The sequence below is a fragment of the Phaethon aethereus genome (assembly GCF_964289735.1).
Source record: "Phaethon aethereus genome assembly, chromosome: 12".
Lineage (NCBI taxonomy): Eukaryota > Metazoa > Chordata > Aves > Phaethontiformes > Phaethontidae > Phaethon > Phaethon aethereus.
In genome coordinates this window covers 7,651,628-7,673,154 of record NC_138588.1, presented here as the reverse complement: position 1 = coordinate 7,673,154, position 21,527 = coordinate 7,651,628, and the positions used below count along the sequence as shown (strand labels likewise).

Here is a 21,527-nt window from a genome sequence, read left to right as displayed (position 1 = left end):
GAGGGCTCTGCAACCTGCCTAGTTTCCAAAGCTTTTTACTGCAAGTAAAGATCATTTATTTAAATTGTATTGAAATTTGTACAAAAAAACCACCAAACTGTTAACCTAGCAAGCAAACACAAATGTTCCTAGAGAAAATCCCTGTAGCTTTCCCCCCCGCCTTAAAAACTTTGGCCCCCATGCACTGTCCTATTCCATTTGCACCTCAGGACAATTTCTACTGTGCTATTTTAATCACAGAACCGCTAAGGTTGGAAAGGACCTTCAAGATCATCAAGTCCAACCGTTAACCCAATGCCACCATGCCCCCTAAATCATGTCCCGAAGCGCCACATCCACACGTTTTTTGAACACTTCCAGAGATGGTGACTCCACCACCTCCCTGGGCAGCCTGTTCCAATGCTTGACCACTCTCTCGGTGAAGAAAATCTCAAAGATAAAATCTCGAAGATAAAACAGGCACCCTCGGGAATGATACACGACTGGTGAATAAACACTGCTATGGGGATCCTGCTCTCCGTCTCTGGTGACCCACATGTGCTCTACTGCAGCTCCTCCGTTCGGTCTTGCAAGAAGCGGCACATGCACCTTCTGCCAGGGGATGCAAGAGTCAGCGCACGAGCTCGAGACTACAGAAAGGAATACTTCAAGGGTTACAAAATTTAAATTGGAAGCATCTTTTTTTTTTTTTTTTTTACATGAAGAACTACAACAGCTGAAAAGGGAACGCGCATCTGATAAACAGAAATTCAAAATGTCACCAGTGCAATCAGTTTTTGAGAAAAATACTTACACTGCAGCTGAATCAAGCTGCTTTGCAGCCGAACTGCGGCAAAACTGCAACAACGGAGAAGGTTTTGTGTCCGCTTTTTAATGATTGTATCCTAATTACAGCAAAACTTCACCCCTTCCCAATGCTGGCTGGGAGAATCATTGTAAAATGCAGTGTCCTGCAAATTAGCAAGCAAGTGAACAATAAAATCCCCCCAAGGATAATGCATCACAAAACACACTGCATTCATTTATTTGGCGAAGTGCAGTTTAATTACTTGTAAAAATAATGACTCCTTTGTACGGGCTCTTGCTAACATGCGTTGCTCCTCTGTATTTTGCTGAGTGGTACAAACTGCATGCCAAATTTGTGTGCATGGATTATACAGCGTGCGCACAAGCAGAGCGCAGAAAAGAGGTTGTACAGTATCCATTGTGTTTTGACAGGACATAAGTGATATATACTCTCTTCATGGAATTTGGCTGCTTTTCTATATTTTGAAACTCAATATTTCTCCTCTCGACAGGGAGTTTCAAGCCTCGATCCCATCTCATTGCAGAAGTGCTAAGCAAAACAAAAATCTCTGCTGGGAAATCAGGATGTGCCCATTTTGCAGCCACCACTCTCCCGTGGGGAAGGGCCATGGCGGTCCCCACGTCACACGGTGCTCCCACCGCTCCGGCCAGCCCCCAGCCCATAGCGCGGTGCTTCACCGGCATCCCACCCGTTGAAAAAGGAGTCCACGACTTCCAGCATCCACAGATTTCTCTTTGCAGGGCTTCATGGAGATAGCAGGGTGTTCAGAGTCATGGGGTATGTGGCATGGCTGTTGGATGTTTATACATTATATTTCCACCCAGCAGTTCATGAGGAAAACTAACCGTAATGAACAGTTTAAGGATATACTAAGAGGAGGAGGATCAGCGATCTTGATGGTAACGTTACTGAAGTTGTTAGTGTCTTATTGTCAACGAAGAACCGTAAAGGTCATCGGAGAAATCCCTTGGATTACACCAGCAGCATTCATTACAGGGAATGGCACAGGGCAATGCCACGTAACTCAAGCACTCTTTTTTTTCTTTCCACTGAGTAAGAATTGCCATTCCAGTACTGGAACCACTTGTGAAATACTCCACCAAATACATAAATAGCTGTTGTAATAGTTTTGTTTACTTCCCATTTCTTTTTAAATTACCAGCTCTACTCATATTCAGATTGCAATATTTGCTGGGAGCTCTATATTCAAGTTTTGTCCAACTTAAGCTCTTTGACAGTATGCAAAGCCTGTTAACATGGTTAGTCTCACCTTGAAGAGCTTTGCTGCAGTTACGGGATGAATTTGCACATTCCAACTTTACAAGATAGCCTGCAAGAGTGTTTTCACAGTGTGACTGTTGAACTCAATGGAGAAAAAAGTGTCAGTGTCATCATCTCTGTATTAACCCCAGCCAAGGGTAGCAGAAGAGAAGATTAGAGTTTAGCTCCTGTTGCACCCTGCACCTTTCTCCCCCATCCTCACTTTGTATGTGGTTGGCCGAATTGTTAAAGATGAAACTTAAATGCAATCACTCCAGCAACACCGATCATATTTTTTGCCCTCTAACACTCTGCCCAACAACTAGAGAAAGCAGAATAACATACAATTTGTAACAGAGGAATGTTGCATGATAATGTGGGCAACAGAGCAGACTTCTAAACGTGACATGGGATCACTCAACGTAAACCCCAAGTATCTGAAAATTCAATTCAGAAAAACAAAGTTAATAACAAAGCTTAAGAGAACCAGGCATCAGAAAAACACACATGCAGACCAAATCTTTTCTCCTTTACAAATAGCCCCCTCGGGACTTTTTGAAGCGCTCTGTCTTTATTACCCTCAGCTTTTAAAGCTAGATCTCCAAACATTTGCTATTCAAAAATAACTTGACGTCTTCTGAAGGACTCCTTGTAAAACACTGCAGTAAATGCTCATGCGAATAGTTACTCTCCAGGAGTAAGATCTGTCTGCTTCTCATGACCACTCAGAAGAGAACAGCTTCTGCTGTCAAATACTTGCATTCTTACCTACATATTTTACCTATACTGGTGAAATACCTATCCTCTACAAGATGCTGCCTTGTTTCAATGTAATTATAATTATTGCATTTAACCAAAAACCTCCAAATCTACAAAGTAAGAACACAAGAGTCAACCACCACCACGAAGCCTGCTAGCTCCCCTCTTTTGGGCAGCTGTGCTTGTTCGAAGAAAAGCTTTTTCACTTGTATTTGCATAAGGTTTGTCTTAATTAGTTGATATTACAGTGACTCATTTTGGGCTTTAAGAGACAGCTGGAAGCAGAACACTGTGCAACAGAAAAGGAGAACAGAACAGTATTATTGCGTTTCCCCTAAACACTAAGAACTTGCCCTCATTGTTGCTAGCAAAAAAGGTAAAAGGAAAATTGTACAAAAATTGCCTTTAAGGGTAGACGCTATTGAGTGACAGCGTACAGCAGAGGCAAGCATGATACAGAACGGAAAACTAGCAGAGGAACCATCAAACCATCCTTACTCGGTCAAAAGCTGGTGCAGCTTCTGGTAGCCCCTCTCCAAGGCCAAGCTCACAGGCGTTGCCCCTTCGTTGTTGTGGATGCTGAGAGCTCCTCTTCCACCCGGCTGCTGGAGCAGGAACCACGTCAGCCGCAGCAGACCCAGCCTCACCGCAAAATGCATCAGTGTTTCGCGAGGGATGTTCTCTGGGAAGAAAGAAGGTTGAACAAAAATAAAAATGGGAATATTGTAGGCTGCGGGTTAGGTGAATGCCACATCCCCACCTCCCAGCCACACCACTCACAATGGCTGGCATGGAGCTGACAGCCCAACAGCCAAGGAACCTGCAGCACCTGGAAAAACACGCTGGCTGCCAATATCCCGGAGAGACCAGTACTTTAAAGCGAGGGACACGCTATGGTGGGACTGGAAGCGCTCAGGACCTCTCAGGGTGAGACTGACCAAAGAAGTCAATGTGAAAAAAACACCATTTTATAAAGAGCCACAGCAATCACCAAATGCAGCAGAACCTAGCATGGTCAGGTGGGTTTTTCTAGATGTCCAAGCCTTCTCCTCACACACTCAGGACCAGGTTTTGGGAACAGACAAGTTTTGTTATTTAATGGGACACTGATTTGTCCCAGGGAGTGAAAAAACATCAATTACATCTGAAGCACAAATCTAAAGTGGTTATAAAAGAGAACAGACAAAAAAAGTGAGGATTTTGCTTTCCTGATTTGATTATGCCTCAGACCAGCTTTTCTCAGCTTTATAAAGTAGCTCTATCATTCTGAGTAGCAGCATTTATAAACTAGCAATCTCCGCTGCTGCTTTTTATGTTTAATAACCATGACCTTCTAGTCTGGTAAAAGTCACTCTTGAGCCTAAGCTTTCATCTCATAAAAATATCCCCCTACTCTAAAAGCTGCAGCCCTAGAACGATGCTCTGAAAAGCTTCAACCAGAAATGAGCTCCAGACGCACTGCTGAAACACAGTATTTGCAGATCAAAGCCTTTACTTCTGTATGAAGGGCAAAAGCATTTGGGCTAAAAAAACTTCAAGAAATAAAAATTTGTTCTTTTAATTAACAAAAGATTTCAGTGTTGACTGGCAGCAACAACAACAACAAAAGCGCACTGACTGGGTCTCAGTAAACCCTATCAATGAGCACACTTAGTATACTAGCTTTAATATCACAGCGATGATTTACTGGATTATTACTTTGGTTGCCAGCCAAACCTATACAGCAGGTTTAAAAATGCAAGTGCTTAATGGCTTTAGGATTTAATTAAGTATTTTTTCTTCAAGAAGTATGCCCCAAGAGAAATCACTTCTTCAAAGTTCTGTTGTTTTTCTTGCTTACTTGATTTCTTAAGGGACACTATTAAGACCTTCAGTGAAAAACAAAGCAAAAATTGGGAGTTCTCCCCTGCCTGACACAATTTTTCCCAACATTTTGGATCAATTCCTGAAGAATTATTCTGTATTCAAGAACCAAAAGCTTTCTGGCACCGTCTCTCTTCCGAATGACTCCAAATTAAGTTTCTGGGCTACAAACCAATCCTTCCCCCCTAACCTCCTCTTGATTACCGTAAAGCAAAACCATGCTGTCCTGAATACATGAGCATGTCTGAATGGAGGTTCCAGCTGATCAGAGAAAAAGGGAATAGCTGAGCTCCCTCAAAGACAAATTCTCAGCCTGTGGGAGAGTAATGACAAGGATTTTGGGGTTAAGTGCTACGGAGTGTAATGCTTTAGAAATAAACAATGCAACAAGGTAGTTAATCCATGGTTGTTACAGTCTTGGACTTAAAGAGCAATGAAAAATAATACACCATATAGACAGACATAAAGGAAAGGCTACTGATGAGGTTGCAAAAAGGAGAAAGTGTTGATACATGTGGGACTTACCCAGAGTGAAAACAGATGCCCAAGGTTTTACTCAATGAACTAGCACTTGCACAATAGCCCTACATTACCTGTACTAACACACTGGTAGAGTCAGCTAGCGTAACTAAAGCAGTGTAGCTCTTCCTACTGCGATGTAGGAGGCACAAAAGCTTTTCTGTTAGAGCAAACGACTGCTGTCCAAATAAAGAATGTGTCCCACTGGTCTGACCACATCTGTTCTAGCACAGGATCTCCAGTTCTAGCTGCTTTGTTGAAAGGAAAAATCATCTTCCTAACTAAAATGGACAGCCTTACACCAAAACTGAGCAGCGTAGATCTGCAAAGCATAAGCACAGGTCCCTGGACCAACATGCTTCCTCCTCCTTTAGCTCAGAGCCTTACAGTTAGGTAGAACCATCTTCTACTCACCAACTCATAGTTCACCAATAAACACACATACCAATGGCAAGTTTTGCAAGATGCAGGCAAGTACTCATCCTGTCCCTGACCCAACTGGGTGCCACCCTCTCTTTCTCTATCTCCATAGATCAAATGCCCCCTCCCAATTGCCCCAAATGCCCATCTGATGTAACCTGCTCATAGGACTAGAACTTCTGAAAATCCCACCTTTTTCCCATTCTTTTAAACCAATCTTCTTTATCATCAAATTAGTGGACACAGTAGTCACAGTGTTTGGATAGAGGTCTACATGTCTACAAATGCAACTGAACTGAATGTGGCTCTGCCCCAATGCCTTTGAGCAACGACAACGTGCACAGAAGATCTGCACAAGAAGACATGGCGTATTGCCATCCAGAGCATATTAAACATACAAACTCACTATCCAGGCCTATTTGGAAAGATCTGCCTAAAATATAAACTGGCATGAGGCCATCCTAACAGATGGGCACAGATGATGGCAGCAAAGAGACAAAGTACCGTACATACAACAACTGCAGGGGCCCCAGGCGACGGCTTTAGAAGGTTTTGGAGTGTGCAAAACTTGCACGGCTACACTTAAAAGGCGTATGCCATCTGTGGGCTGGATTAACTACTAGTATGTGATGAAAAATACATCTGTTGGTGTATGGTGTCACTCAAAAGAAGACGAGAGCTGGCCTGCATCAAGTACAGGAGTGTTGCTGGATGGAGAGGGGATCCCTCCAGCTTTCCTACCTTTGAAGGGATGAAGCTTGTAGCACAAAATGTTGGAAATTCAGTCAATGATTTCAAAGTCTCGTCATGGTGCAAAATGCCCATCTGAAGCATGGAAGAATAACGAAAGCTTTAACATGCAATAGCCAGAGCTCCTTCTCCTACCACATATCAAGCATGAGCTCCTCATCTTAAAACGGCTGTCCTCTGAATCTCAACAAAAAGCTTCTTGTAATTAGGAAACTGTGGAAATGCAACACACATGATACTGGAAAGACCAAGGTTGTTTTGTTCCTTTCTCGTTTCCCAGTAATAGGCAAGAGTTGAAACATATGATTATTGTCCCATAATGGCATGGCACTCTAATCCAGCTGGCAAAACATAAGACTTTAGGTACATTATGTATTTTTTTGCAGCTGTGACACACAAAAGGAGACTTTATCTGGGTAACTAAGGACAAAATTTCCAGGGAAGACTGTCAAATGTACTTTGCTAATGGTAAAGGATTAAGGTTTAAGGTGCTATTAGCACAAAACAAATAAGCATTGAAGAAAAAAAAGTTTGGGTATGACACATCCAAGAACACACAAACCATTCTTTAAGTAAAAATTTCCATTTTAATCCTGATTAAGTAACAGAAAAAAAAATACTGTTCCTTTTTAAAAATTGCTCTTTATATAGAGTAACCCTCACCTAACCGCTTTTTAGTTTATCTCCTGTGCCCTGAGACATCTCATCAAGGAACAGAGAGCCATGGACTGCCTAGCATCTCTTGCTAGTCTTCCTGTGATGGTGACTTTCACTCGGTTCTCACCCAAAATCACATATACTTGGCAATTTTGAAATCTACCATCAAATCTGGCCTCAAAATCTTGTTTTCTCCTGGAAGTGTTCTCACTGCTCAGATCAATCCTTGAGAAACACAGGGAGCAAAAACCAGCAACAAGCTGGTTAACTTAATGCTGAGGTCCTAGAGGAAGGCTCCAGCAGACAACAGTACTGAAGAAAGGTCAAGGCAAAGGCGCTGTGTTTGGAGTTTCGAGTTCAGTTAATAAAAAGATGTGTCGGTAATTCTTTTTTAATCTTATAAACAAGATTTTTTTCAAAGCACACCAAAGGATCTTAATGTCCCCATTCCCATTAATATCAAAGGGAAAAGAAACTTTCTCATGCCAATGATTTCTCAGCCACAGGCTGAGCGGTACATCCGAGTACCGAGCAGCACATTTCAGACACTGCCTAAACAAGCATTATTTTCTGCTTCCCATTTTTCACTGCAGAGGGCATTAAATTTAGGTATGGAAAATATTTTTTACATCTTATGAAGGACTATAGCTGAACAGACCACTTTATGGTTTAAATCAACATGATCTTTCTGTGCCAAGAGCACACAGTCCTTTATCAGAGGGCAGAGAAGGTGGTGAGCAGCAGATTGGAAAGGACATGAAGCACACTGAAAAGAATACCTGTAACTATTACACTGAAGGAGTTCAACGAGAAACTATAAAAAAGTGCAGCTGATGAACAGATTAAAGCTTTACGTCTGAAAAACATCATCAGCTACTTGTCTTTAACATCCTCCCATGGAAAAAATGTTAGCTCCTAATAATCAAATTTCCTTCTAACTATTTCTGAAAGCTTTTAAATGTTTTTTTAGGCTTTTTGCTTTTTTCTTTAAAGTAAGTTGACTTTTGGCTACTATCTCTCTTCAGACATTCTCCCTTTCTGTAAAAAAAAAAACCACAAAACAACTAATTAATGATCTCTAATCACAGTGGCACTCACGTCGCGCTTTACACTGAAATCCTACTGGTTTTGTACGTAAAGTGATTAAACTCGTCACCCAAACGCATTCAGACTACTTCAAGCCCGGGCAAAGCTTTTCCCTTTCTACCCACCTCCTACCTAGCGAGCTCACGGGTTTCATTTCTCAAGCCGCGCTTACTGCGCGCGGACGCTTATTCCGCAGCGTTTCCGGGAAGCTGTACATACTCAAGACGCCAGTAACCGCGCTCCTATGGTTAAGGAGCTGTTAAGTGTTTTACCTAACGAGATGGGCTCCCTGTTACCTGCCGGGCTCGCAGCTGATCAGAGGGGCTGCTTCTCCGTGCCCCGCTCTGGGGGAACGGCTCCGTACCGCGGTGGATCCCTGCACCCGCCGCCAGCCTTAACCGGCTCCTGGGAGCACCATCCCGGGAAGCTCGCGCCATTGAAGCCGTAACCACAGACCTGAGTTCCACCGCTCGCTTTCAGGGAGCAAAAAGGAAAGACTCAAGGTTTTGTCCGTGTATTACTTAAAAGAGATTTTGAAAGTGACCCGTTTTCTACTGATAGTTAACTCAAGGATTAAGCTCTCCAAGCTTTTCATACCTGAGCCTCGGATCCTCCCTAATTTTTTTTTTCCTGCAACAAAACCAAGCCATAATCATTACTCATACTTCCAAACATTCTGTTCCGGGTTTCTAGTTAGCTTATTTTCTCTTCAGTCATTTAAAATAGAGAATCACAGCTCTGTATTTACATTCCACGTGTCCTCAGATTATGTATTAAATTTTGATTTCTAGATATAAAGTGTAACTATCTGTTCCATTTAAACAGCCACCTTTAAATGCCACTGAGAACAGTAAATAACCCACTTTTGACAGTTAACAACTATGTTCTTCAGAAAGTTGCAGCGTACTTGTAATAATTAAGATGGGCACGACCACACGGCAGCTGGAAGTAACGCTCTGTTTGGAATGCCACGGCAACAAGAGTAATCCTTAATTACGGGTATTCTGAAACTGCGGACGCCGCTGGAGCTCGCACAGGTTGACGGGTAATTCGGAGCGACGCCCCGGAACCCCTCGCTGCCGGGGGACAGCCCGCGGCCGGAGGCGAGCGCGGGCCTCGGGACACAGCTGTCCCAGACGCGGCACGGACTGCAGCCGTGCGGCGGGGAGGTCAGGACACGCGTCCCCAAGGGGGTGCAGACACACTCTCTCCCTGCGGCGCAAAGCCTTTCCCCACCCATGCGCGGGCCCCGCGCCTGCAACGCGCAGACACGCTGCCGCGCCAGCGGAGCGGGACCACGGCGCCGTGCGCAGCGCTGCCGCCTCCTCCGTCTCCTTCGGCCTCGGCACGTGCCGGGCTTGCTTTTGCCATCCGGTTCCTCTAACCAAACGGCTGAGTACCTCCTGCCTGCCGCAGCAAGGGAGGATGGAGCCCAAGGACCTCCAAAGCCAGGAAACCTTGGTGCTCCTACCCCCAGCTCTGCTAGCATGGCACCAAGTGGGGTCCGGAAGACACTCTACTCTCCCGAAGTCCCATTACCGGGGACGTCTGTAAAATATTTTGTATCTGTGGGTAAACAGATACTTAATGCAAGTCTTTCTGGGGTCCTTTTCTCTAATCTAAGGATTAAAAGCTAAGACTTGTCCCCTGAGGTCTTCTACAAAAAGCAAGTAGGTGGCTGCACCTCAAGTGTCCTGCCCAGCAGGTGGGTTCAGGGAGAAGGAGAAAAATAAGAGAGATGGGAGAGCGGGAATGCAACTTGGACGTCAGATGCACAACATCAAACCACACAGCAAAACCATGGCCACCGTTACTGGAAAAAGAACCAAAACACCACAGGTCCCTTCTCTGCTTTCCAGTCAGCTCCACAGGTGTTGGCCAACTGTGCTACTTCTCTACAGGAATATAATGCTGATCAAAACACCCTGAAACCTAAGTATACCTTTTGAGAGCAGCTGTCATGAGGAAAGGCTTGAGAGAATAGCTTTTATGTATGTATTAAGGGGGAAAATATTCCATAAAGAAATTGTTTCCTAGATACCTTATTAAAGTCAAATCAGGATCAAATAAGAAGGGCAAAGAATTAGAAATAAGAAATTTGTGCAAGAGTATCACCTTTCCACAGAAAAGCAAGAAGGAAAAACTGAGACGAGACCACTGATAAATGGTTTAAGAGAGAGGATTCTGTTTTCTGAACTCTCTTTTCCCATCAGGGATTCATGATGTCCAACCACTGCTCTCCATTGCATGAGCATTACTGTCAGTGGTAAGACCAAGCTGGGTACCATGCTCCACACCGCTGGCTGCTAAACAAAAAGCTCGTCATCGAAGCCCCAATCCCACAAAAACATAGTCTGGTGTTAAATTTGGCACAAAGGGTTCATTCAAGGCTTGCTGAGGTCCAAACAAATCCACTTTTTTTTCAGTGGATTTTGGGTGAAGAAGTAAGAACTTGTGATCACAACTTTAGTCTTTCACATCCTACCAGAGTAATATAAATTAATAAATATTTGATTTGAGCAAGTCAACCAAATCCTTAAAATAATATTACTGTGGGAATTAGATTAATCAATGCATTTAATCTTTGGACAGTTTCTTTTTATGCAATAAAACCTTTCGCTGTTCCAGACCAATGAAAAATAAGCAAATGAATATAGTGGGGTTTTGAAAACGCACTAATGACAATTCAGGAAGAAATGTTCATTTTGTTTTCAATTTGTTTTAATGAAAATGTTGTCTAAAGAGATAACGAAGGAATAAATGTAAAGACTGTGAAAGAGATCAAGATTACCAGGATTACTGAAGCTGAACAAACTTCTATGTTGAATGTTAACAGCCAACTTAAGTAGGTTACATACAAATAAATAAAAATATATATAGGGCACTAGAACGTTTGCAAATGTCCTCCAGCAGTTTTAAATAATCTTGGAGGTATTTCTAACCCACAGCTGAAAGGAACATGCTCTTAACAATTTGGCTATATAACTGTACAATACCTTTAATCTTGAGCAATGGCAAACTCTTAAAGAATGAAGACCTTGGTTTGGTAATGAAAACATAAGCAAGTAGACAATTCTCACATAGCTTTGTCCACAGGAATCCTGCACTTTTCCGTACTAAAAAGCCAAACTTACTAATGTGTTAGAAAAGGGGGGGGCAGGGGGAAAGCTGCAATAACATATGGAATAACAACAGATGAATGCAAACCGCTGAAGATCATTTTAATGATGCAACCACCCAGGAGCACAGGTGCCACCTCCTCCTCCGCGTTTGGACCTTGACCGCGCACTTTGCACTGCACAAAACTACTGACACAAAAGAGTCGTTAAATGGCCTCAGCAGATGGAGTTGGGTGTTACTTTTAGCAGCTTCTCTGCCCTCTGGGGTGTGCGACGGCAACGAACTCCCTACCCTCTGCTCAAAGACTGGTCAGGGTTGGGTGCAGGCAAAAGCAAGGAGAAGCCTCCACACAGAGACAACCCCTCCTCAAAAATCAGCAGAGTTGTGCTTGATGGTGGATCTTCTACCCAGCTTCTGCCCACAGAAGGGCCATTACTTCCTAACTGAGCTCGACTCCTACTTCAGTCCTTAGGAAAATCAACTTTTAAACGTGCTTGACAGCAACGGCCATCTCTGAACAGCAGTTCGCCATCAAGCTCGGCACTCGGCGAGCTGGCTGAGGCTCCCGGCTCGCTCCTGTGTTCAGAGGTTTTGCTAAACAGCAGCGTTTTGTTTCCATCCCACAAGAGGCCACAGAGACATGCCAGCTTACAGGCAGCACTAAAAATCTTTCAAGAAGGGATCTGACATTTTCTTTTGTTCACATTTCTACAGTATTTTCTCCTTTGAGAAGGTTATTTGAAGTATCTGGTGCTGACATTTAGCAAAATGTGAAATATGAATCGGAATAGCTGTTCATAGGTAGTGACGCAGCACAGGACAGGGTGTCCCACTGGAGGGGCACTGGTCAGAATACGCCTAATTGTTCAAATGCTCCCACAGTTTCAATCTTTGCTGTGCTTTTCTTGCTCACACACACAAATTAACCCATAAGCACCAGTATAGAGTGCTATGTTTTACCACAGAGGTTTTTCTAATCTAGTGCTCCATCATAAATCAGGGACATCTCTTCCATCTCGCTCTAGCAAAACAGAGTTTCGTGACCAGATTACACATGCAAATCTTTCCCATCACAATCACAAAAATTGCCACAAATTCCCTATGTATACTTATCTCACTGCAAAGAAGTTACCAGATAAATCTGCCTCTAGCAAAAAAGGTGATCAGAAGATGAAAGACAGACCAAGACATCAATAAAGTGTCTTTTGCGTTATTTATGAAAGGACCCACTGCAAGGGAACATATTTTATAGCACCAATATTCTTGGCTGAAGGTTGCATTTAGTGCCATTATATTTATTCACTTACACTTTTGTCTACAAAAACCTCCTCACAAGATGCCAAAACACTCAGCATTACATAGCTCAGCACTACAGAGCTCCCCCTCCTCACCGTGGATGCAATGGATGCTCTGCAGGTCCATTAGCATTCAGAGCCCCACACGATCACGACTTCCAGGCACACAAGGTTATGCTGAGCAAATCAGTGTAAATCTTATGGCCCGATTTCCTTAAGCGCTGATTTTCCAAAGAATAATCAAAGTCAAAAAGAGAAACCGGATCTCAGCCCTCCTGGAAAATCAGCAACAATTCAGAGCTTCAATCAAAGTTTTCGTTAACTGCAGACCACTTTGTATTTTTATCACTTAAACCAGAAATGTCCGCGTTATCACAATTTTTTTTAAATGCATAAAGAAACAGTGTCTTACACGCAGAGGGGAAAAAAATACCAAGCGTTCATCTCCTTGTCAACATCTGGCAGCATCTGAATTTCTGTTCATAAATCATGAAATATGATCAAATCTTTTAACGCCTGCTAACACTGCTTCAATTGCCTGCCTGTGGATTCACGTTTACAAAAGCAGTCAGCAAGTCAGGGAGAAATAAAGCAAGAAAAACTCCTGCAGAAAACCCTGTTGTGGCGAACAGAACTGAGCCTGCTGCGCCAAGCAAGCCACATCCCATTCCTCTGCAAGGGTTTACGCCATTGCATCCTATAAAAGATAAGGGATACCTCGTTGCCACATTCCTTACATCAAACTATTTGCCAAAATACCCTGAAAATTTACAGTAAGAATCTGTACACAATGGAACTAGCACTCCAGTCCCTCAAGATGTTTCCTTAAGCTTCTCTGTGACAAAAAAAAAAAAAAAAAGCAGAGCTCCAAGGACATGGATCTGCCAGAGCATCCCGAACACCTCGGCACTTCTGCTTCAGTAGTCGCCAGAGACTTTGGGCCAGCCTTGGGGTTTACTACAAGCCCTCAGTAGCCCTCGCTGCTGTGGTTAAGGGTCAGGCTTTCCCATCTTCACCCTCTTTTATTTGCAAAATTGTCCAGGCTTATTTTGGGGAACGCCTGTGTTTGCCCAGCCACTGAACCACCAGTGATGCGACACAGGGACAGACCCCCAACTTCTCCAAGAAAAATTAGATGTATTTTACACATTACAGTCATTTTGCGTATGTGCTGTAAAATCAACATTTACCAAAAGTGCCAATTGTGTAGCACAAAGATAATATTCCCAGGAGCATCAGACTTTCTACACACAGGTTTCTTTCAGGGAATCTCGGAAGTGTGAGGCTGATACACATACCACTGCATAAGCACACACCAAAAATACCCCTTTGGGGTGTGTTTTACAACACTGACCATTTACAACAGCTTGTGCTACTTCATAAGAGAAGACACAGAGAAAACATTAGTGTCTTATACATTTTAACATCTGAAATGCAAAGCATAGGACGCAGGCGTAGGAGGGACATGCTGGCGCACATCACGTCCCACTTCTAAGCAGAGAGACTGACACGTGTTTTGAAAGATGCATTGAGGGTTCCCAAAGCAGGGAACCCTTTCTCCAGGCTTTTCACCTCTCCCCACCCGCAAATCTCACACGTGCCCCAGAGGTCCTCACCGGTCAGGGACTGGTCCGCTCCCAGCACGTTCCATTCTGGCGGCAGTTTCAGGTGTCGAAATGCCAAAGCCACTTTCTCATCCAAAAAGTCCACGTCAGCGGCAGGTGGTCTCGACCGGTCCAAGAATCGGGTGAAATTCAGCGCCTGCTGGTTGCCGGCGCAGGTGGCCAGAAACTGTGCAGCATCGTAGGCTTCATCCTGGACAAACTGGAAACTCTCTTCTGCCACAACCAGAACAGGATGACCTTCTCTAGAGGCACAAAGTGCCACCTTCACTGTCTCACAGCAGTCATGGCCTGTGAAATAAAACCAAGGGAAATGGTAAAAAAAGAACAATTGCATGCACTGAAGAAACGCAACTGAGCAACTCCTTTGACACACATAGTCTTTACATGAAAACAGGTAAGAACAAGTTAGTGTCTAATTTAGAGTTGTGACCATCAATATCTTGGGAATTTATATGTATCAGAGGTAAGTATTTCTTATAGACCTTAAAAGGAAAAGATGTGTAACTCTTCTCTGTCACAATATAAACCAAGAAATATAATCCACCCTTATCTGACCAGGCTATTTTTGATCAGTGACAAATGAACTCAAGAGTGGCAAGTAATTCAAGTGAAGATTTTGCTAACGTACCAATGGAAATTACAGTCCAAACAGCTAGACTATACGGTCAAACTTCTCTTTTCCAGCTCCACAGGACTCCAGTAAGTCACCAGAAACCAGAACCCGAGTGCTGCAAAACTACATACCCCAAATGCTGTCACAACACTTGGCTTGTACATAAAACACCTTAAACAAAGACCTAAAAAGCGGCAGTGGCTACGAGAGCGTGACCTGCCGAGGCATGCCCTGTGCGTGCTCTCCGATCTCAGGCTCGCTGTTGCATTGGGGTTCACATGACAAAACTAAAACTAGACTGCTTCTGCTAAATCAAAACATGGAAATGGCCACTTTCCATATTTACAAAACAAAAAGGATGGAAGTTTGATAACTTTCGGGTTTGTTTGTTTAAGGCAAGAGAAGCAAGAGAAAGGATGCCCTGGCATAGCAGCAATTTCATTGACTCAGAAACTAAAAACAAAAACACCAACAAACAAAAAGCCCCAAACGGGGCGGGGGGGGGGGGGGAAATCAAACCAAAAACCCCGCACAAAACCAAAACCCACAAACACCTGTTTGCAATTTTGAAAGGAAAAATATACTATATGTCCAACACAACCAGCACTTGTAATTGTCAGACATACTCCTTTACTAATAAGGTTTGTGTTTCAAGTTCACCGTGCAGCACAGCTTCTTGTTCCAGTCTTGGACTGACGTCATGGCTGTTTTTGCCAGAACAGCATGGACCCTGCACTAATTACTGGAAAAGCCTCTTTTTGCCCATGACCTCAGCATACTACTATATTCATGAAACCCTGCTTAATTAAATACAAAATGACGATTTATTTTTAAAGGCTTGAAAATTCAATTTAAGCCCCTATTTGTGGTCAGTGGGAAAGTTTCCTTCTAGTGTCGGGGCCCTTTGCTGTTGATTTCCCTGACAAAAGGAAAAATATGTCCCTAATCTTCATGGTCTTTCAGCCAACCTTCCAAATCTCTTCTGAGGCTTTTGGCATGTATACAGGTTTTGTCTGCTGAAAGAGGCGATCCTGAAGTTAATTGAAAGGTCAAAACTGCTATTAGGACACCATGGGTAGCACCAAAAACTTGTCAGAGACGAGGCTGCATGGCTTTCTAAGGGGAGCAAATGCAGCTGGAAAGATATCAAAGCCAGCTGTAGAAGGGGAGGACAAAAACACACATGGATGTCACTGCAACAGCTTCATACAACCGTGGGGCTCTGAAGCTGCAAAGTGAGAAAATTTCTTTCCGTCCACCACCAGGCATCTATTAGCAAGAGGATGATGTGAAAGCTGAAGGACTAGATTTACTAGTACTGATGTTATAAAAAAGGATAAGGGTAGGAAGACTTGCTTCTACTGTTCCTGGAAATATTGCACGTGCATTCTAATATATGACCAGTCAACAGCACGGGCAGCAGGAGGGATCTCAGCAGCCCGGATGAAACCCATTCACAAACTCCACCCGTCCTCACAGCAGGAGCCTCAAATATTCAAGGGAGAAGCAGGAAGACAGTACAACTTTGGGGGAACTCGCCTTTAATGCAATTCAGAAGTGTATACCCCTCCACCTTCTTGCTTTGTTCATCTTCTTAAGGACATCAGAGTAAGGAGATGGTAAGACTTACTAATTTTGTTTAAAACCTCCAAAACAGAAGCAAGTTGCATGCAGCCTGCTGAGAATGCTGGGCTACCCTATGGGAGCTGACTCAAGTGCTGCAAACTTGGCTCTCCCTCATGCAAAGGAGAAGTTCACTAGAATGCAGAGTTAAAAAAACATTCGTAATAAAAGACTCCTTAACAGCATGAGAAAAGCTAAACTTCCCGCTCCCAAACTATTTTCTGTCTATTCCCATAAGAATCCCACCTGCAAAATAACCTAGACCACGGCTACTCTGCCAGAAATCCAGTGGACTTTCAGGATAGAAGCAGAAGCCCGTGAGCAGCTACAGAGAAACACTTTGGGACAGTCATTTCCTTGACAGGAAGCCAAACAACTCTTCTGCGGGACAGCAAAAGCTCCTCCATCATGACAACAATGAGAGAAACCTCGGGCAAGACACATGGTCTCTTTAAACTGGTACATCGTGGATGTACACAAAGTTCCCTTGGATGAGCCTTTGTGAAACATCAGCTTCAAAATTAAGCAAAGCTACAGGACCGTTCAATGCAATGCGAGGGAGGTGACAAACAGGCCATGTCCTGATCTGCAGCCACGGATGGTTCTCTTGAAACTCCCCCAGATATCCAATACAGCCTTGAAAGGGAGGTGACAGGGCTGACGATCCGTTTTCATCTAACAGGATCAAACAATCATCCTGCTAAACCCTAGGGAATGTTCTTCGAAAAGGCAACCGCTCACAATGCTTTGATGTTCTCCTTCCCTACGTCTGAGAAGATGTCAGACTCAGGGGGTAAGAATCTGAGACAGGTTCTGACTTTTGGCAAACAGTTCAAATGAACGAGGAGACAGTAAGTAACAAGCTTGGCCAGTACTACAAAGATTGCTCAAGAGGTCTCTGCCCCTCTGCTTTGAGCGACGTAAGCAAACGTGTCCCCAATACATGAACCTTCTGAAGGAACCATTGGTGGGGCAATGCTGCTCTCCACATCAAAGACTGGTGCCTCCTTGGCCTAGACTAGTATCTGAACTTCTTCAACAGCCCTTTTTCCCAGAGCATTAGCAAAAGTGAGCCAAGGTTTCTGGAACTCTCAGGAGGTAAGAGGTTATCATCTGTAAAAGCAGCCGAAATCTATTTTTATGAGGTCAAGTAACTTGCCCAAGATCACAAAGAGCTCCGGGCAATGCCAGAACAGACTCTTGATGATCTCTTTTCTGCTCCGGCTGGTAGGCAGCTAGGCTTTCTCCTAACATGGGTTAAGCACCAAGTCATGTGCTCTGCAAGCATCAGGGCATTTGACTATCGACTGGTCTAACTCCCTCAGACACCTTCCCTAGAAGTGGAACAAAAAAACCTCCTGACTCATTAAAAAGCAGAAAAACCTCCCTGACTGTGTCAGGAAGAGTGATGAGCCTATTTATAGGCTATTTATAAAGGTTTGCATTTTGGTAGGCTGAACACACATGTAACTGAATAAATCACGCACATGAGCGCACCCACAGAAGGGAAGAGAAATCTCCATGCCTTACAACGCCATCAGGTTCATGGTGCTGCCCAGCACCCCTCCTGACCACCTTCAGCCTTCTCCAGAAATCAGGTCCTTTGGCCAAAATCACAATGAAAAGCAAATGATGAAATATTGAACATCCCCACATTGGTATTATCCAGTAGTATTCCAGTTCCAGTTTCTGACAAACACAACAGTGTTTCTGCCTTGCTGATGGCTCAGACTGCACAGAATAAATTCATGTGTATAGTCAGGCTTCTTTTCTTCATACTTTTTTTTTTTTTTTTTGCCACAGTATGAAATTGGATCATTTATGCTGGCCTAACTGTGATAAAAGTCAAATAACCCATCCCTTAATTCTTCCTGCATTGCATTTTACCCCATTTCTCCTTCTGCTCCTCAGTTACTTTAAATTTAACCTGGAAACAATTCACTACTTGGAGCTGTTTTGAGAAGTGCCAACATATTGAAGGAAAACACCAAAATTGAAAAACTCTTTCAGTCTATGTAGAGATGGGCGCAGTGACGGCTTCTGTTGCAATGAAGTGAATTCTTCACCTTCACGTAAAACCACACTTTAAAAATGATTTAGAGAGAAGTCTTCTACTAAAGAGTTCTTTACTGGGCCACTTACTGAAACTTGCTTTGGGCAATACATAAGAGCAAAAAATGAAGAACACAGGGTTCTGGCCTCTCTGTCCTTGTGTCTGAAGAGATGAGGCGTACTCCTATGACAGCACTGCCTCCTCTTTACACAACAACGATGCAAACCAATGAGGAGAAGAAAAGGTGGAGATTTCTGAGCTGTAAGCAATTAGCAGGCAAGGTAATGTATGGCCTTAGACCTGTCCATCTAATCTGTACCTGTGCCTTTGACCCTGGGTGTGGTTAAAAGGGCGGCAGCAGAACTCTTTGGACTTTTTCTCATTAAACAAGACACATGGAGACAAAACACCCCTAAACAGAGCTTTACCAAAACATGATTTCATTTCCTACTCCTCTAAAAGTGGAAATCCTGCCCAAACCTCCTATTTTCAGAGTTTGCATTTGAGCTATCAAACAATGGGCCCCCAGCCTGGGCAGCTATTTAAAGCCCTGCTGGAAGCACATGTTTGGGTTTGCCTAGTAGGTGACTAAAGACTCTGGTGCTAATTGCATCCTCTGAGTTACCATGGTGGAGCTGGGCTGAAAGAAGTCTTACAAATAGATTTGAGCAGGACAGGAAAGCCAAGCAACAAATGTGGTGGATCTCATGGAGTATCTTGGATCTGCATCCAAGAGATGTTGCCATCTGGTGATTCGTGCACAGGGAAATCACGGGTTCTCCTGTGGCCATCTGAAAAGGGGTTCTTTTCTGCTTCAGAAATCTCAAATTCTGGTTCTGAAAATCAAAGGCCATATTTGAAGTGCATATGTGTGATTTACACAGCGTATTCAATCCTGCAACACAGGAAGCCATAGGCACGGTACCAGTAACAGACAGGAGCCTTTGTTTTACCTTTGAAACCCTCAGCTATTAATATGGAGAGTGTAGAAAGATTTTTTAAGGCCCTTTATACTGCAGATGCCCTAAATATCTATAGAAGTGTAAGACCCCACACATTACATCATAAATAATTTCAATACAGATTCAATCACTTTTTCCTGTGACTGATGTCATCTATAACTGGCATCATTTCCTTTTAATTATACTGCCTAAAGCAATTAAGTACACCAAAGAGGATGGACTGCAAAAAGTCTTCTTGGCTACACTGTTTTATTCTATTTTAGGAGTTTTTTTGTTTCATAATTAAGAGTATTTTCAAATCCACAACTGGTATTGCCAAGCGGTCATTTGTTATGCAACTTGTTTACCCTTTTGGTCTACCATTACAAAGCTTGTAATTCATGAAATACAGCTTTTTCTATGAAAAGTTGTTTCCTAGGGGAAAACATAGTCTGTGGCAGAAGAGAATCAAGTATGAACATATGTAAAGGATTTCACAGTAAAATAAAAGTTTGAAATGAAGATATTTCCAAGCTAATTGAAATTAATTTTAGTCTATCCTTTTAACTAGCAGGAAGAAAGTAAGAAGGAAAAAGCCAAAAAACAAAAACCCTAAGAACTATGGAATTAAGCAAAAGTTAAAGACTGAACCTGCTTCTCCACCTTAGCTTAAGCGCGGACAGAAAGCTGCCAGCGGGTCAAGGCTATTTGCAGTAAATGGGAGTGTTTCAGCCCCGTAGGAACTGCTGGCAATCAGCAGACAGACAGTCTCTCAGGCCCTTTTTCCTCCTCCAATTTGGCTCCTCCTGCCCTCTGAAATCCGTACAAGAATCCTGTACCTTTTGAGATCAACCATCGAGAAAAAAGCGAAGTAGGTATTACAGAGCAAAGGCTCGGAGGGCTACAACGCCTTGAAACAGCACACACAGAGGCAACTGTACCTCACAAAATTACCTTATTGTTTCAGTGACTCGGCTGACAGGCCGGGTACCTCTTACCCTTCCTTCACTTGCCTGACTAGGAGCTGCTGCAGCCCTGGACTTACAGTACTGGACTGTCTCTCCCTGTTTTCCTCCAGTGAGCTCCTCTGCGTTTCCCAGATCTACACACCATGCTTTAAATGCGAAGCAAAATTTGCACCCGCTAATGCAGCCGTCATCGTGACGGCACGCAACCATGTGCCAGACGCGCCGCACACGTACTTCAGCTCCCAGCACAACTGCGCTTTGTGAGCTTTCTCCTGCGAGAAAGCTCTCCCCAAATCTGCTCGGGAGCTTCCCGATGCCATGATGCCACCACTGCCCATGGCAGGCTGTGGTCAGGGCTCATTGACTCATGCGTATAGGGATGAGGTCGTTCCTTCTTTTGTTGGCTCGTTTGCCAGATCGTGATTTGAGGCTTTTTATTATAAGCTAGTTTTTTTTACAGTGGGGGAAAAGCTGGTCTAGCAGTAGAGGCAGGCAACGAGGTTGCTGTCTTGCAATGAAGTTTCACTTCCCTGCTTTAACACAGACTTTCTACACGACCACGTGCAATCTGCTTGGCTGTTCAGTGTCTCAGTTCCCTCCCTACTCTGCAGAGAAGTTGGGAAGGAAAAAAAATATAGTAAAGATTATGACAGTCTCAGTTACTACAGTAATAAAGACTTGCTGAAAAGCTCAATTTATGACCAACACTAAGTAGGACAAGCATCCATGACGTAAGAAGACACATCCATCCCCAACAGTACAATTTCAGCAGCAGCAACGGTTTAGCCGTAGCAGCAGATCTGACATCATCTCTCTGCATCCTTCCCTGCTTGGACCTTTGGTATTTGCTTAATACCCGAACTGCAGTGACCAAACTTTTGCAACTAATGATATCCAAACTAGAGCAACATCCAGTGCCACAGCATCTCTGCCTGCCACGCAGACGGACCTTAACATGCGAAGTGTCTGATGAGACAGTGTTTGAAATTGTTCTGCAGAACTACAGAGCGCCTCTGGTACGGAGGAAAACTTCTTCACTTATGGAGAATTTGAACCAGATCATTTAGAAATTGAAGCATTTTAACAGTGACAGTAAAGCAATAGCTAAGTAAGTTTTAAGTACCTTTTCACCAAGGCAAACAGAAGCTTTGCTGGACGATGTCACCT

At 43.5% G+C, this 21,527-nt stretch overlaps 1 protein-coding gene across 1 annotated transcript in view; it reads right to left on the bottom strand.

The window, feature by feature from the left end:
• The window catches only part of AKAP13 (A-kinase anchoring protein 13), a gene marked incomplete at both ends in the record, with an annotated part of 153,309 nt that overhangs the window by 110,782 nt on the left and 21,000 nt on the right, over positions 1-21,527 (bottom strand). Inside the window, 2 exons of the mRNA XM_082005025.1 lie at positions 3,326-3,509; positions 14,154-14,450. Of these exons, the coding sequence (XP_081861151.1) occupies positions 3,326-3,509; positions 14,154-14,450 (481 nt within the window). The remainder of the gene's footprint in view (positions 1-3,325; positions 3,510-14,153; positions 14,451-21,527) is intronic.